The sequence below is a fragment of the Cuculus canorus genome, chromosome Z (genome assembly GCF_017976375.1).
Source record: "Cuculus canorus isolate bCucCan1 chromosome Z, bCucCan1.pri, whole genome shotgun sequence".
In the NCBI taxonomy this organism is placed as follows: Eukaryota; Metazoa; Chordata; class Aves; order Cuculiformes; family Cuculidae; genus Cuculus; species Cuculus canorus.
The window spans coordinates 23,517,577-23,535,252 of NC_071441.1; the positions used below are offsets into that span (position 1 = coordinate 23,517,577).

General features: G+C 37.8%; 1 protein-coding gene across 14 annotated transcripts in view; it reads right to left on the reverse strand.

The window, feature by feature from the left end:
- The window catches only part of BNC2 (basonuclin 2), a 356,783-nt gene that overhangs the window by 34,199 nt on the left and 304,908 nt on the right, over nucleotides 1-17,676 (reverse strand). For 9 of the 14 annotated variants that reach the window (XR_008447642.1, XM_054053491.1, XM_054053481.1 and 6 more), the window contains one exon: nucleotides 15,382-17,348. Coding sequence is in view for 11 of the 14 variants with exons in the window: in XM_054053491.1 (XP_053909466.1) it covers nucleotides 15,382-17,348 (1,967 nt within the window). In the remaining 3 variants the exon portion in view is untranslated. Of the gene's footprint in view, nucleotides 1-2,090; nucleotides 2,135-2,753; nucleotides 3,305-7,110; nucleotides 7,205-15,381; nucleotides 17,349-17,676 lie in introns of those variants that run through there. The other 5 variants (XR_008447644.1, XM_054053492.1, XR_008447643.1 and 2 more) reach the window with 4 other exon arrangements.

Genomic DNA, 17,676 nt, shown 5'->3' on the forward strand with positions numbered 1-17,676 from the left:
TTTAGTAAGTCTTTTTTGAAGTGAGTGAGGAGGAATTTATCAGAGAGTAGAATTTGTCTTGGCATAGAAATTGGCATTCATAACTCAGGACCAGCTTTGGATGCACCCATGGCTGCAGTCCTACCTGCACTAGGACAAACCTCATCTTTGATGCACAGAGCTAGGGAATTTGGATAATGAAGATCACCTTGTTTATTTAAATTCATATGTTATACAGAACACAAGAACAACTGCATAAAAAAATTGGTTGAATGTCATGTTCAAAGTTTTGGGCAGGGCATGTTGTTGAAAATGAAACATAAAGTATTATTTTCTTATTTCTTTAGCGAGACAAAAATATAATTAGGCTTAAACAGTAAGAGGATGAGAGAAAAAGAGAGAGAGAATCATACAGCATCATAATTGTTACAACAGTCAGGGAGGGACTAAGGAAACCTATTTTATGGTGCCTGATGCCGTTGGACAGAAAGGCCAACTGCATGTCCCAGCTAAATGTCCTAGCTATTGTTCCTTTGCTTCTCTTTGGCTGACTGTAAGTGACAAAGTTTCCTGATGAAAATCTCACTCAAACATCAAAGTGCACTGCATTGTTCATTCAAATTCTGAAATGAATAATTTCAACATATCCACTTGTATCCTGCCACATCTTTTCTTCCTATGTGTCCAAATAAAATAATATCCTAATTTCCTATACTTCAAATGTTCTGAAAATGCATCTATTTGCCAAAGCAATACCACTCAGCCCTATCATTCTAACACTGCAAAGAAATCACAGATGGGAGGTCACAGCAGGGGGCCATCAGTCTATGGGTAGCTTTGCTTTAAGATACAATAAGTGAATCCAGCATTAAGTAATACAATAAAATTATATTTGGAGAGTTAATAAATTAGTAGTCAACATTAAATTATTTGCTATTAAATTCTGTTCTTTCCAAGTAACGGTAGATTTATTTTTTTTTAAAGAAGACAGAAACTAACACTGGGTTACAAAACCTGAAACCACACAGTCTTCAGCAGTTTAAAGAAGGTTCTATCACAACACCAAAGGCCAGGACACATTTGTCCAGTCGTTTATGTACAGATTGGCAAACGTCTTATTAAAGTTGGATATGGAAGCAACTGCTCAGGTTGCTGCTCAGGTTGCACAGGACCCATTCAAGCTCATCTCCTGCTACACTTAACTCTTCATTATTCCTTCCATGAGACTTTTTCTACATCTATCTTCAGCTCAGTATTCAGCCTATGTTTTCACATATAATGAAATGTTAAAGCAAAGTTCCCTTTGTTTCTTTTCACCTCAAAGGCTGTCAATTAACATTTATGGTTTTGTTTAAAAATCTCATTATTTTAATTGCTAATGCAAATTGTTAATGTGGCAAAGTTCTTTTCCTGCCTACTTAAGCCTGAAACTCAAGGAAAGGCTCAGAATATGTGACCATAACAGAAAATAAAGCCAGAATTTTATGCTTTCTCAGAATCTCTGCAGACTGAAAGTGCTGAGTTTCATACAGCTAAAATCAAAGAACAGAAAGTAAAACTCTGGCTAAATATAACAGTGTACATATTTATGAGAAAACATGTGGCCTTAATTCTAATATTTCTTCAAGAAGAAAGCAGCAATCATTTTCCCCACTTACTTAAAAGAATCAACAATAAAACAGGTCCTGGAATTTAATTAGTAGGGTAAATTGTTAAAGAAACTATTTACTCAGTTACTGTTCTAATTTTGCCACTCTCTCGGCAGTCTTTGAAACTGGATTTTTTTTCTTTTTTAATTTTTTTAAGAAAAAAAAAATCTATAAGTCTAAGCAAAGATGATAATGGTTTGAAATCTTGAACTGACCTAAATTACAAAATTCACATTCTGAACGGGGCCAGTGTTTCAGCTTATACTCTAGCACTTCCATGTATATAATAATGTTTAGTTTGCCCCTAAATATGAGGGTAAAAGTAGGGATAGGGTCTAGACTTTAGAACAATGATTGAAGACAGAATACTACACTACCCAATGAAACCATGGCATTTCTCAGTTTGGGTAATAACGTCAGTTCTTGAGGCTTTAAGTTGCATAAAATTGGAAAAATATTAACCTTTCATAAGAAGAAAATCCAAAAGGTAAAATACAGTTCAGCACCTATCAAAAAAAAAGTAAAAAAAAAGTGCTTATTAAATGCAGGAAATAAAGGACAAGCAAGTTCTTGCAAATTAAAGATGTGGAGCCCAGTCATTTCAATCCTTTTCAATATGAAACAAATCACTCACACTGGTCACGAAGACAGCTCCCTCTACACTCAAATTATTCACTTGAAGATAAGCTCCCATCAAACTCTTTAGGGGTTTAACTAATTTACTGCACAGATACGGCACGTCTGTTGTAATAACAGGTAGGATGTATTGGGGTCGACCATTTATCAGAATTAGACTTCTTTTTTCAATTCGCAGTGAATTATGCTGCCTACACTGCTCCTCTTTCTCTGAGCTTCCCATCCCCTTACGGCCCCTAATGTGGCAGGCAAACAAAATTGACAGTCTCATCTTGTCAACAAGGGGTGATTCTCCTGAGAAGCCATTTAACTTTGCAGAGGAAGCAATGTATTAATGTGCCTGTCCCAGGAATGTTAATCATCTTCAAGCTCCCTCTAACTTTGACATGAACAAAATCACCAAATTTGTTTACTAAATGAATCGTAATATGCTAATAAGAGAGCATGACATATATGGTAAGGCCAAACAGATGGTTTGTTTACTCTACTTTGCAACTTTATAAATGTTGTTAACTCTGAAGATGTTAGTGAGAATTACTGGTTTGTTGGCAGCGTCAAACATGCCTTTTGCATACTTAATCCACAGTTAGAGTCAGAAAACAATTTGTCATCACTGTGGAATGCATAAAAAATGTTAATGCCGAGATGGCATTTGAGGAGGCAGAATAGCCCACAGTGTGCGCAAATACTAAGGTTAAATGTGGAAATGATATCTGATGGCAATGTTTGCTACCAAATACTTTTTAATGTAAAATCTGACAGGTTCAGGATTCTTGAAAGGCCCAATAATTCAGTACATACCTGTTTAGGTGTTTAGTGAGACGGTCCTTACGGTGTGAACAGAATTACACTTTCACAACAGCTGTGTGTGCTCTGAAGCATCGAGGTCATGTCGCACTCTTAATATATTACCATTGTTGTCCATTAAACATCAAAAGATATTACAAACAAAAAGCACAGCCACTGGTGTACTTGCCAAAGTTACTCAGAAACGATCAAAATTGTGTTGCAACACTTCAACCTCTCACTTTACTAGCTGCCTGGAAGCAAAACAGACTCATTACAAAATAGCCAGCACTCTTGTATAATATCCGGACTGGTTGAGATAGTTTAGAATAAAAAGATTTATCTGACAGAATATTTCCTACGTGAACTAACTCAGTGTAGCAATGTTACATGCATGAGAAGGTCATCATACATACAACAAAGTCCTTCAATGGAAATTACAGGTGCTCAGCACCATTGACAATCTTTCCAGCTGCCATAAGCTGTTTCTACAATCTACACATACTCTATGGAAAAATTTGTCCCTGTGCAGGTGATTCACACAAGCATAATACACAGCAGTCATGCATTAGGTCCTCATCTCATGTGTATTGAATTACTTTTCTGGTCCTTCGCACAAGATATATTTCCCTTTGAGAAATACTGAGGCAAGATCCAGGTAGAACATGCCAAACTGCATGAATTAACGTTTCTTTTCAAACCTAAATGATCTAGATATTACATAACCCAAGTTCTGTTATCAGGAGTTTTCATTTTTCAATTTCATTTTACTGTTACAACAGCCATCTAAAATGTGATAATTTTGCAAGATATTATGCAAACAGTCCCTTCAGTTTGGTATCCCACTCATGAATTTTACTGAATTCCAAGTTTCAGTAAATGCAAAAAAGACAAAATTCAGTCAGAACAGCTAGCTTCCCTCAATTCTGCTTTCAAACCAATTATCTTCTCTGAGGTATTGAAGGACAGCAACTCATTATCTAGTGATTTGCTTAGAAGGTTCGTAGAGTCTTTACTGATTGCATTATAAGTTCAAATTCATAATAAATTTGATCCAGAGATAATTTTGTACGATTCGAGTTCTACAGCAAACACATAAACCATTTCTTACGGTCACAACACAATGGTAATTCTAATTTCTTCTGGTTTGTTTGTCTAAAAATGCTGGTTTTGTTTATATAGTACCAGAGGAACTATAAAACCAAATACGATGTGGCACTTCAACAGGGTTCCACTAGTAGTAATTTTATGCTACTAAATAAGTACCCATTTCAGGTCAACTGATACCTGATTATCCTATAACCTCCCTTCACTGATGCCCCAACTCCTCAGTAATTTCAATCCTTTGAGATTCTTCCATACATGCTATTGTCAGCGGTTATTAAATTCTCAACTTTTTACCCATCCACAAGAGACCGTGCAAAGATATCTAAAGGAAGTATGAGTTCAGCTTGCTGTCCAAGGATTATTTTGGAGGAAACATTAGCGGCTGTCCCAGCCTGGCGCTTATATCTCATTTGGAACATCTACTCATTCCTGACCAACAAAGAAAATTTCAATAAAGTACTTTTACTGGTTTAACAGCAGTGAGCTCCTGGGATTGTCAAAGTGCTCAGTCTTTTCCAAGGAGAGAAGGAATCAGCAGCTCAAATATAATTAACCTTCCATTCTCAATGCAAACTGCCACGCACAGGAGCTCTGCAGTCTATTAGTGAAGTTATAACGGCCAACAGGCAGAGGCAAAATTGGTCAAAAAGTTGGCTGCTGCTGTCATATTTTTAGAATTATGATTAATGACACTAATAATGTGGATGATTACTGATATGTGTATCTCCTGCAGTTTATCATATTGCACTGGCTGCCTACGTCCACAATAAACATGATGCTATCATTTACCTCTTTATTGAAGGCAATCCTTCTCTTGAAGGAGCACATTCTAATTACTTTGTAATGTTTTATGTCTTAAACATTCTGCAGCTCTGGACCTTGCCAACTGCTTCATGTCTACCATTGATTAATTACAGAATGTTTAATCAAAATTTAGAACCTAATGCAGTCATTTATGAGTGTGCTGCAGTGCCAAGATAGTTAGGCTGCCGTCCCAAGCTTGGAGAGTTCTGGGTTCAAAATTAAATCCCAGAAATGTGGAAGATGCCAGAGATTTTACCTTGACTGATTTGAGTTTAAAATCTTACTTCAGCTGATGAATGACAGGCATTCACCCAAAATAAGAGGTCTTTCTTGTGCATGTATATGTGTTTATGTGTTCCTGGTACATTTTTCTTGTTCTTCAAATGTCTCCACTTTACCCTTTATGCCACTGTTGCTGCAGATGCTTCTCAGCTCCTTTACAAGCCTTCCCTTCTGCTCGAGCTCTTGCAAACACCAGTCAAGATAGTGTAGTTTTGAAGTGGTTAAACAAGTGAAAAATAATTTGCAGGGATAAATACATAAGTTTTTTTTTAATGTGGATTTTTATGGTACTGTCATACAACCATTCACCATTGAAGTTAAGTGTTTTTTTAATACCATTACTGAACTGCTGAAATGGATGCTAATATAGCTTGGAGTGCTAATGTCAAATACTGGTAATAAAAAAGACAGACGGCTGAATGAAATAATTTCAAGTAAAAAATAGAACAAAAGTGCTCTCACTCTCGCTCTCCACTTTTATTGAATTGGGACTGACTGAGCCAATTGCTTTAGAAGTCTGTAAAACACAATTACTAGTGAGCTGACTGACCCAGCAGTGCCCCTGCTGTGACAGAACAGACTAAAAAGGCTGCAGAATTAGTGCTGCTCCCCTACCTGGCTATCAGACCTGAGAGACATCCAGCACAGGATCTGTTATCCTTCCTGCCAGGGCTTGCCTCCTCTCCTCATGAAGTCTTGATTCGCAGTCTTGCATAATATATCTGCGTGCACCTTCTTCTTGAATCAAGGGGTTATTTACCTTTACTGAGTGGGAATCCAAGTTCTCTTTCTATCTGTTGTGTTTTTAGATCTTTACCAACATAGCTCTGTACAGGTCTTTCTTTCATTACATGCATCCACAGACACACACATATTTGGGCTATTTTTATTTTCACATTTTGGATGTTAAACATAAAAGCATAATGAGAGATTTATAGGTAGCAAAATTAACTATGTCCTGTTTGTATTTTCAGTTGTAAGTGGGAGAAGCGTAATAGCTTTTTTATTTTGGCATAACAAAGAAAAGGAGAGAGAGGGAGAGAAAAGAAAAAAATGTATTGAACTGGAAGTGGGCAACACTTTTCCCTAGTTAATAACATAAGCAATAAAGTTCGTAAAGCTGTAGAATCAAAATCAGTAGCATTGGAAAAAACAACTTATAAAACTTAGAATTTACAGCTATGTTTCCGACTCATACAGTTTGATAAGGTAAAACAGCTTAAGGTTGGTTTTTTCCCCCCCTTTCTTGTCCCAAAAAACCAAAACCAAAGTGAGAGCAAAAATATCTTACTACAATCCTATCCTCTCTTTCTCCCTGCCCTCCCACACACAAAATAAACCATTTATACACAACGCCAACAAACTCCTGCAATCTTTTCTTTTTTATGACAGTGTACATTTTTGGCAAACCTGAAACTCTTTCATTTATTTTCCAGGTCCATTAATATGAGGCTTGCTGGTGCCTTATGACAAAAATGTTAAATTATTTCTTAGACGGATCTTTTTTAAGTAATGCTTTTTAGAGCAAGCTTAAATGTGAAATGAGCTCTTAATTAAAAAACCAGCAATGAAACAACAAACAAAAAAAACCCCAACAAACAAAAAACAAACAACAAAACTTGTTAGCACAAGGCAAACTGTTCATTCAAAAGATGTTGCTGGGAAGTAGGAAGCATTATTAAAATCCTTAGATTTTCTTTAGAAGTGGTGGGCTCAAAACTTCTGTCAGGAAACATTCTTTGTTTGCCATTAAAAGGTCAACATGTGAAGCGTCTTAAACGGCATTGCACCTGGCATATTCCTGTGTTACCTCAGGTCCCAACAGACCGAGGTATCTCTAGTGCTATTGGGAATGTTTCATATGTACCTGCTGGATGTGAATGAGTGGCTTCTACCGCAGTACCTACAGCATAATATCACAAACACTGGTACATGATGTGTGACACAGCTGGCCAGATTTCCTGAAGAGAGGAAAAGGACAGAAGACAGTGAGTACTGCAGGTCAAGATTAAGGGGTAGTGAAAAGCCATGCACTGTGCCTTGCAGTGCAGTTGCAGTGCCTATACAGTACATAATCTCACCTTGACACTGTTGAGTATTTAACTCTCATTGACAACTCTGTGTCTCCTCCTTCAGGACCACTCTTAGATAAGTATACAGCAGTTTGTGGTTATCTTTCCACTTAACTGTTTCTAACTACACAGTATACTCCCACAGTTATAGGCTCTACTTTATGATACTATTGCTTTCTCTCATATTTGCTAACCATGCTTGCAAAAAACTTACATAACCATGAAATAGTGTCCCAGATTCAAAGTGGTTGGGTTTGGGCTTTTCTTTTCCCCAAGACCCACAAATCATGTAATACTTTTCAGTAACTAAGATACATTCCAGTGTGAAACACTCCTGTCTCGTGTGTTTGTTGCAAACTTGCCTCCAGGCCAGTACCTTAGACATCAGTGGCTATGGCAAAAGACATCCTATAATTCTTTATCTTGTAAAAAATTTTACTATACTGATTGCCTATTCCATAATTCTACTTCAAAAATAATGCATGACCCCACAAACCTGAGGAATGACTGCATCTTTGGGATGAGGTTGACTGTAGACAATGTTTCCCTCTGTCTAGATATGGTGATAAGACCAGCACACTATCGTCCAAAAGTGTTGCAGCAATCTGGAATTATCTACACCTGGTAATATTTTCTCCTTATGGGTTATTTTTGCTTCTAGGTAATTTCTAGGACTTGCCTCACCAAGTTTTCTTACTTTCAGGCAAACTTAAATTCGACTATGCACCAGCACAGTCACTGAATTGATGTTGTAATGAATTAAATGGCTCAAATCTAGGAGGAGGAGCATCATCATCTTTTAGAGAAGAAAATGGCCTCATCTACAAATAATCTTTGGTTAGGCCATATGATCTGATGTAAAGTTTGCCTCTTCAGGTGACAGTTTCTCTTTTCAGACAGACAAACACAGCTGACGAATAGAACATGTATATATATATGACAGCATTTATCTGCCCACTTAGTGTGCCTCTCCTTCCATTGAGAGCTGTCATTCCAAAGGGCAGTAAACACACAGCTACTTCTGCAAGAGATGTGTCTCCGCCCCCTTTCATTATTTCCCCCCCCCCCCGACAACTCCACCCGAGAGTATTATATCTCTCCCAGTGTCTTGTTCTATTTTCGTGTATTCAGGCTTTTGGGAGTACTGCCCTGATGCTCCCTTGTATCTGTAAAGTACAGCTTCCTCTACTGTAGCAGAAATCTCACAGTCTTCCGCTGTTACGTTTAAAAGAAAAGATAGAACCTTTCTCTGCAGGAACTAAGGTAGGTAGACTCTAGGGAAGATGGGATGTCTCTGTACATGGGGAACAGCTTTACATTTACACAGATAAGTGGAAATACTCAATTTTCTCCCACTCTCTGGAGAAAAATTTTGGTTCTTCCAGTTATTTCCTAGGAACCTAGGGGCAACCAGGACATTATGAATAAGCATTCGTGTTCCCAGTCCTGTCTTCCCAAATAATCTCTTTCACTGAACACAAAACATACAGAAGCTCTGCAGGCAACTGAGACAAAACAAATCAAACATTTACACTATTTGTCACAACATATACCAGGGGAAAACATTGCTTAATGCACGTTTTGCTTTTGCCTAGTGTTTTCAATGCTTTATTTATGCCTACCACCTATCTTAATCCTGGTATAGTATTTTATTTAAATAAACTTTTCAGGCCACTGAAAAGTTTTTGACTATTTTGCAAGTTCACACAAAAATGAGACTTCTTGCACTGCACAAGAAATGGTACTCCCACTCTCAAAGCACTACCATTTTGCGTACCAAAAGAGAACAGGACAATGAAGGCAGCAGATCATTTTAAAGGACAACCACTACCCCAAACTCAAACCCAAAACAAATGCATATGTGTTGTTGGAATAGACCTCCCTGCATGCCACAGCTGACCCTGCAATCTTTACTCACATAAGTTAGATTTGTAGAGCTTGCTTTAATCTACTTTTTCTTCTAAATAATAATTAAAAAAGGCATTAGCTTTATGCATCCTAGTTTTAATTCTGATTATCCTGTTCACATTGGTGAGTATGCAATGAGACAGGCCATCTGCGTTCAACGTGACTACTCATGGAAGAGGTTAGCTCTGTGTTAGGGGTGGCACAAAATGTTTCTTTATGATCCAGGTTCTCTTGGGTAAGGAAGAGTTATATGAACATTAGCAATGACACACATCTTAGAGACTCTATAAGACAAAACCTAATGGTTCATACAGTTATATTGGACATGCAGCTAGCCTCTTCAGGAACTGCATTATTTCCAGAAACAGTAGTATCAGTGTAAATATGTTTATATTTAAAAAGATGTACAAAATAGCCCTTTTGCCTCTTGACAAATGGTTCATCAAAGCACTTATGTCTTAAAACAAGGAAGAAATTCAAACTGTGTATGACAGCTAATTATATTAGGGGAAATACAGTAATAGGTACCATGGACTGGTGTGAAATATCTTACTTCTTGGAGCTATCTGTTCTTAGAATTGAGTACATTTATAGAAAAGAATTCTCTAAAATGTTCTCTGTAGAAGATTCCAAGCACAGTAGGATAATGCAAAAATGAGTGCTGTTGTGTCAAGGAAGTGATAACAGGAGGCAGGTAGCAGCTTTCTCACATATTCACCTCCTTTGATAATGTATGCAGTGGCTTATCATAGGTAACTGATGTAAATTTATTCAAGCACACCTGTACAGGGTTGGAAGTCAGGTAACCAGACAAAAAGTATGCCTCTGCTTTTTCAGTACAGCTACCCAGAGGCCTATATCTGCACAAATTTAGTTCTGGAGACATCAGCAGATTTTAAGATGTCTTGCTCCATACAAATCAAGGAATTTACATGTTTAAATCTGGTCTAATTTAACTAGCAATCAAGTGGCATGTTCACAGTTAGCACCAACAGCTGCCTCATATTTATTTATAAGTCACCCTGAGTAGATATTATTTTGTTTGTAGATTAAGTCATGGGGCTCAATCACCTTTCACATCTTGTGTAATACATGTGTGTACACACATACATATGCTCACTTTGTGAGAAAATTTGAAGATAAACCTGAGCTATTAATAGCCCTACTTTAGCAGCAGAAAGACAAAGTGAAAAGTTCTTGCTTTTTTCCTCTCAACAGGTACACTGAGAATTAATTTTTTTTCCATATATTGAGAGAAAATAAATTTGGCAATATTGTTCCCAATGATACACCCTAGCTTAAAAAACATAGACTTAGGTAGCACCAGTACTGAGGTGAAAAGGGGATTTAGCACACACTAAGGCTGACAGAGAAGATTGCTGTACTTCTTCTTAAGATCTGACAGCAGCTTCTCAATAAGTCTTAGAAGGCAGAAGATCCACCCTGCCTCCTAGGACACCACTGGATTTGAACACAAAATTCTTAGCTCTTAAGGGCGAGAGCCAGAAATGAAGCCTGCTGCTTTAAGCTTCACCTTCCAGACTTTCACCTCTGCATGTGCTCTCAAACACAGACTCTTAATTGAAACTTTGGCATTGCTGTCCTCCTTGGACAGGAAGCAAGTATTCCCTCCTCCTGTCTGCAAGTCTCATCATTCCATGAGCAGCTGTACCTCAGTGCTGCCTTTAAGAATCAACCACACCTATCTCTTTGTAAGGCAAAGCCGTTATCTACCAGGGCAGGACTCACAAATGACACTGGGAACCACTGTGGACACAGGCCCTTTCTCCTTACTCATAAGCAAGACCTCCTCTGAGTTCAAACAGAAATCACTTTATAATGACAATTCTTTCCAGTCAAGTGCACGGTTCTCACAGGAGCTTCTCTTCCTCCCACCTCACTCTATTCTGTCTGAAAGATTATTTTGAAAAGATGTCTTTCCATTCAAAATGAGGCTTATGATACTGTTTCTGAGCAATGACATAATTTTAAATGTGGTCCCTTTTCCTATTTACTCCCCATTGCCTTCTTGCAACAAGATGCAGCCTGAACATCTTGTCCCTAGGAGAAAGGACAGCTGAACTAAATGCTGAAACAGAAATGGATTAACAGCTAATTCAGTGAGTGGCTGGTGAGGAATAGAAGGAAAAGTGTTTTTCGCAAGTGTTGGTCTTCCAAGGAAAAAAAGAAAAAAAGACAGAAAGACTTGTCTGGGGAAAAGATCAAAGACATAGGTATGTATAAGGTTGATTTGATGAGTTATGTTACTGGTAGCTCAGAAGGTAATGAAAAAAGGTCCTTTTAGAAAAATCTAGGCTCAGTGAGGCTTGACTATTCAAACGCAATACTGTCTAATTTTCAGTAGGGAAAAGAGAATTACAGGGTCATTGACAGTAAGGGACAGGACTTTGCTTTGCTTTCCTCTGCCCTGCACTGCCAAAAACACATGTGGAGAGACTCCTGACTACTCTGGTTATCTTGACTCTAATTTACAAAGAATAGCAGTGTTTAGTCAAAGACTTCAGAATAATTTCCAACGGTCCTGGCAGAAGGATATTTATATAGCAGTGGACCCTGGCACAAATGATGTAGGAATGGTTAAGCTGGATTTAGTCAAACCCTGACATGAATTGCTACAGGATGCATCCCACAACAGAGGCTTGCAGCTGTGACATGGATAGAAAAACTCTCCTTCAGTCAAAGCAGCACTGTGTTTGCTCCTAACATGATCTGCTGCCTCTGGTAACCAGCAGTTTGCATCAAGACCTCACCCTTCCTAAGTTCATTTTGCCACAGCTACACCCACTGTCAATAATTCAGGAGATTTTTTTGCATATACAGGATAGGGGGAATATAGTCAATTCTTTGATTAACTAGAATTGCATTGGAAAAGGTCTTAACGCATATCAGAGGCCTCTAAAGGAAACAAAAAATATCAGCCATAGCTATTTTTCTCCGTGTAAACTCCTATTTTCTTTAAGAATACAACTGGAGTTATGACTTTTAGACCTCTAACTAGTTGTAACAGGATTAATAGTATTATTAATACAATATTAGTAATATGTATTTTATTATGTCATATATGTATATGGCCAAAAATAAAGATAATTACTTCACCAGACTATAAGCTATGGGGATAGCAAGAACTCTGATTTTTTTAAGAAGCACTAAAAAAAGAATTGAATTTTAATTTTCAAAGAAAAGAAATATTAAGCTTCTCTAGCTAGTCAATGATTATATGACTTACAACACAAGAAAATCACACAGATTTTTTACTAAGTGTCCAAAATAGAACACCATTACATGACAAATATCATCCAGGAATTATGATTGTGTGTGTCAGGTAGTTATTTCTTACTTCTTCTACAGCAATTACTAGCAAGATGCCTCTGATATTTAAATAAAATTGATCTAAGTGGCTGAAAGAAGTTCTCATTTGCAATGCTATTAATTCAGTTATCCAGCTGTCTTTGAGGTGCTCTCCATAATTTATAGAGCTAGAAATTGTATACTTAGGTTAAGACTCCATTTAAACTAAATGTACGTATTCAAAGTTAATCAGAAAAAAACCCAAAACAAATGGAAAAATCTTTAGGGCAATTAAACAGTTTGAAGAAAAAAAAAGAGAATATATTCATTTAACTTATACTCCTAGCGTTATTTTTAAAAAGCCTTCTTTTCTTGCAGGAAGTATTAGAAAACAACATTGAAAATGTTTACTTATACCATTCATCCTCTTTCTTTTATATGCTTCTATTTCTACACATTCCTAGACATCACACTCCTGGATAAGAACGGATAGATGAGGGAAGATTTGAAGGTATTTCTTGCCCAATTATCTGAAGTATTTTTTAAGAACCACAAGAGTATTACTTGGCTCTTTCAAGCTATTTCCAGAAAACCGTTGCAAACCAGGAGTGCTAATGTACTTATGAAAACTTCAACCTCAAATCGGCACACAAACTGTACCACACGTTTGAATTTTTTGAAGTGCACAGTCACTCTTTTATCTTTGCAATTAAAGGACAGAACATACCTATGAATTTCTTCTGTCTCAAGTACAACACGCAAGTGAAACACCTTCTGAATGTTACCAGTGGAATGATATAAAAAGATGGACTTGTGCCTGACACAACTCAACATGATATGTAAATAATAATTTTATCTTTACATGTACAGGCAGCATTTTAAGTTCCTGAATCAGATTTTTATTTTGCGGCTTGCTTTCAGTAAGTTTCATAAGAGTTTCCTACATAGTTCATTACGTATTTTAAAAACGTGCCCTTTTAAAATGTTCTTGTCTCAGAAATAATATATGCATATCATCACAGTTATCTTAGAAAATATAAATTTTTACTATGCTACCTTTATTATTAGCAAGATGTATCAATGGATTCTTGATGAAATTTAATACATTGCATAAAGTTCCAAATCCTACAGCTAGCCACTTCTTACTTCATGTACTATATTCAGAGCTGTTTTGCTTAAGTATGTGATCAACTTTTCATAGTTAACTTGAGGAAACAGGCCAATCAAGCCAAATCCTCAGTGAAAAAAACCTGTGCAGTTTCAGGAACTGAAAGTGGTTGAACACACCTAAAGTCAGCTTAGATATGCCACTGACTCACATGCTTCCCTCGTCAAACTCAAGTTTCATAAAAGTTACAAGGATATACCAAAAAAGGAGTCTTAATTCAGTTTTACCTGCTTCATTTCAAGTGGTTTCATCCAATACAAATGCAAACTCCCTAGGTAGTCCTTCTTATCCATTTTGAACTTATATTCTTATGTGTGTTTCTATGTTTTTGTTTAATGGATTTCATAAATGGTAACAGAAGACATGAGATATTTAGGGACTGGACTCTCTATCAAAATAATTAATTTTGGCTTCTCAGCATCCTCAACGCTAACTCGCTTTCATTTTACATGACATGATACATTAATTTTCAAACCACATCCATTTCAATGAAGAAAAAAAAATAGTAAAAGAGGAGCTGTGCATGAAACATTTAGATACATTCAATTTCCTTCTTGTTTCTGTTGAATTTTTACAATTTAATGAAAAATTGCAAAACACAGGCGAAGGAAAGAGATGACTCAAGCTCACCATCACTCCATGAACCAGAGAGATTTTGTCATGTGACAATATGATTATCATCACATGCAAGAGCTTTTATGAGAGGTGTGAAATAACTGTGTTATTCTCTGACCCTTACATTTTTCTCAGGAATCAAAAAGAATAGTTTATTAAAAGGAAAAAAAAAAAAACCAGCAAACCACAACAAACTCTGAGTTTTAGGACCAGCTGCTTCTCTCTAAGCCCAGCTGTTTCAGTCTTGATGCAGCACAGCCAGGGCATGATGTCATCTGAAGGGTCAGCAGAGAATACCCTGATTAATCTTAGAAATACATATGGGTCTAGACTTTCCTCTCTGTGTGTGCATAATTTTCATTAGTGGAGAAGGGTATTGCTCACATACAGAAAAGAAGACAAAGTAGACTAAATTACCACAGTGGACAGAGAGGTGCGTAAGTTCTGCTAAAGGAAGACAGAACTGTTTCCTTACTATTTACTTGTTCTTGCTACAACATAGTAGCTATTTTAAAAATCGAAGAGAAGAAAGAATAGTCTTCTAATGCTTCCTGTCTGCTTTTCTATGACTCTACATGGATGAAAATCATTCTTTTAGTTCAGTCCCTCTGCTCTCTCTGTCCATCCATTCATCTATCCACCCTTTCTCCTCCCTCCTAGTTCTATGGTTTGATATGCATGCATGATGATATTTGTATTGTATATAATTTACTGTATATTTAGTAGAAGCTTTTCTTATTTTAAAGGCTTCAGGGAAAAAGAAAATAAATGTAATAAAAGATGCAGCTTATAAACAGAAGTACAGAACACGTGCACAGGTACGAAGAAAGAATAATGACGTTTTCTATCTATCCAGTCACTTAAGAAGATGGCACAATATATGCTTTTCTGCATGCCAAGCAACAACAAAAATCTTAAAGTGATAATACTCTCTCAATGTCATGGGAACACAATTGTCACTTGTCATTACTGTGCATCTCTCTATTTCTTCATATATCCTAAACTGCCTATTCTTACATAATTCAACACATTTAATAATGTAGAAAATCAATTAATATTTACTAACCTGTCTCTGCTTCTCCGTGATGGGAATGCAGCGTTACAGCCAGCCACTGTGCAGACATGCATCTCTTTCAAATGAACATTTCTATAGTGAAGCTTCACACTGTAGGAACTCTTGAAACTTTTCTTGCATACATAGCAGATCTTGGGGTCTGGACTGGAACACATTTCACCTTCTGGGGAGAACTTCTGAGGGCTGCTGTAGTTGAATGTAGAAGCAAAACTTTCATGAAGGGCAGCCATACTGGCACTGCCTCCATTGTACAGTCCATATTGGCTCATGTAGAACATATCATAGGTAGGGTCTGTATACTCTTCTTTCACCTTAATGACATCCTGATTGGAGGAGTCATGGTGATTTTCATCTGGTCTGTCACTGTGCATCATAGATTTTTCACCAGGTTCCTGGAGGCGATCATCACCTTCCATGGATTCCTCACACAATTTGGGCTCTGATGACTCTGACTCATTTTCATAGTCTCTTTCATGCTCTTGGTCTTCTGATGTCATGCTATCTGCCCTTCTTATGTCTGGTCTGGAAATGCATCTGCTTCTGTCACTTTTGGAAAAGTCTTTCACAGACAGGCCTGGGCTCATTTCCTCCTGAGAATGGCAGTGATTGTCATGACCAATATCATTCACCATCGTGCTGCTGTCATTCACCTCTTCATCTTCATCATCAAACTCATCAGCAGTATCAATAACCTCCTTTTCAATTTTAACTGGCATACTTGACTTCCTTGGCTTTTTCTTTGGGGCAAGGTCAGCATTAGGCTCTGGGGTGGGCATCAGCACTGATGGTACTGATGACTCGGAAGGAGGAGGGGGATGCTGTTCCATTCCACTCACTGCTGGTATTATTGGACTTGTAGGGAGTGAGGCTGGCGGACTCACCATCTCTCCAGGAGTAAGTAAATTTCTGTAAAAAGGAGGAACAGGTTGGACAGTCTTTAAAGCTGGGAACACCAGTTGACTGGGAAGAGGGTTCTGTAATACAGGATCTAGAGGGGGAGTGGTAAACCCCATTGGTGGACGCCCAGGGCTTGTTAAAGTTAGGTTGGATTTGGTACTTGCTATGACTGGAGTGGCGGCACCTGATGTAGCACGAATTAAATCTTTGTCACGGTTATTCCTTAGCATTGGCATGTGGAGGCGGGGGTTTGGGTTAGCACTGTGGCGATTGCGGCTTCTGAGAGAGCTGAAGACCATGTTGCAGCCCTCAATAGTGCACCGGTGCTTGATTTTCAGGTGAACAGCATTGTAGTGGATTTTAAGAGTACCTTTGTCATAGAAAGTTTTGCCACATGCATTGCAAAACACTCTTCCTTTCCTGGAGGCTGACCCCATTCTCCTCATTCTATGAATGCGGAACGAGCTTTTAGTGTGTTCTGTTTTCGATAAATCATTGACAGGTGTAGGCGTCTGAACAGGAGAGACACAGGCTGGCTCAGTTTTGGGCTCAACATTTGTGATGCTGGTCAAAGCATTCCTGCTGGATGTTTGCTCATTCTTGAAAGGAGTAGGGGAAACTTCAGATTCACTGCTTTCGTTATATTCATTTTGGGTCGTAAGACTTGGTTCACGGAGCCTCATTGCCGGCTGTTCCAGTAGGAGGCCATTTGGAGGTAGCCCCAGCAACGGAGCAGAGACTGGATTTATGTACTGGAATGGAAGCAGGAATGCAAGGCTATTTGGGATGTTTTCAAAATGATGAATGCTGGAAGGGTTGCTATTCTCCAGGTGAGCAAGGAGACTCGGGCTCCTGGTGCGATTATTGCTTTCAATAAAAGTCCTTATATCTGAATCTGTCTTTGAAGATGGCACAGCCACAGCCTGTCCTTCTTTTTCTTGAATTGCCATCAGCTCCACAATGGATTTGGTTTCTCCAAATCTCAGGAACTGCTGAAGGGTAATGATCTCTTCTTCCCTGGACATGATGGCCCAGCGGTCCAGCACCTTGCCTGCAGCATCCTAAAGGCCATATCAAAGAAACAACAAAGATAAACACAAAGAAAAAAACTTATTGATTCTGCATAATTATTGAATTCAATAGAAGGTGCTGCCTGAACATAAAGCACTATGCTCAAAAAACAACATGCAAAGAGTGATAGTACAACTCAAACAATAAATGCAAATTTTCCAGCCATGCGTATATAGTAATTAGAGTCACAGTCAGAGAAATAGATTGAGTTTAATAATGTCAGAGCAAACAAAAAGTAGACCACAGGTCTCTGTGATCTAAAATGCATTCAATACTTTTATTTTAAAGAACAGTGATCTATATACAATGCTAACATTT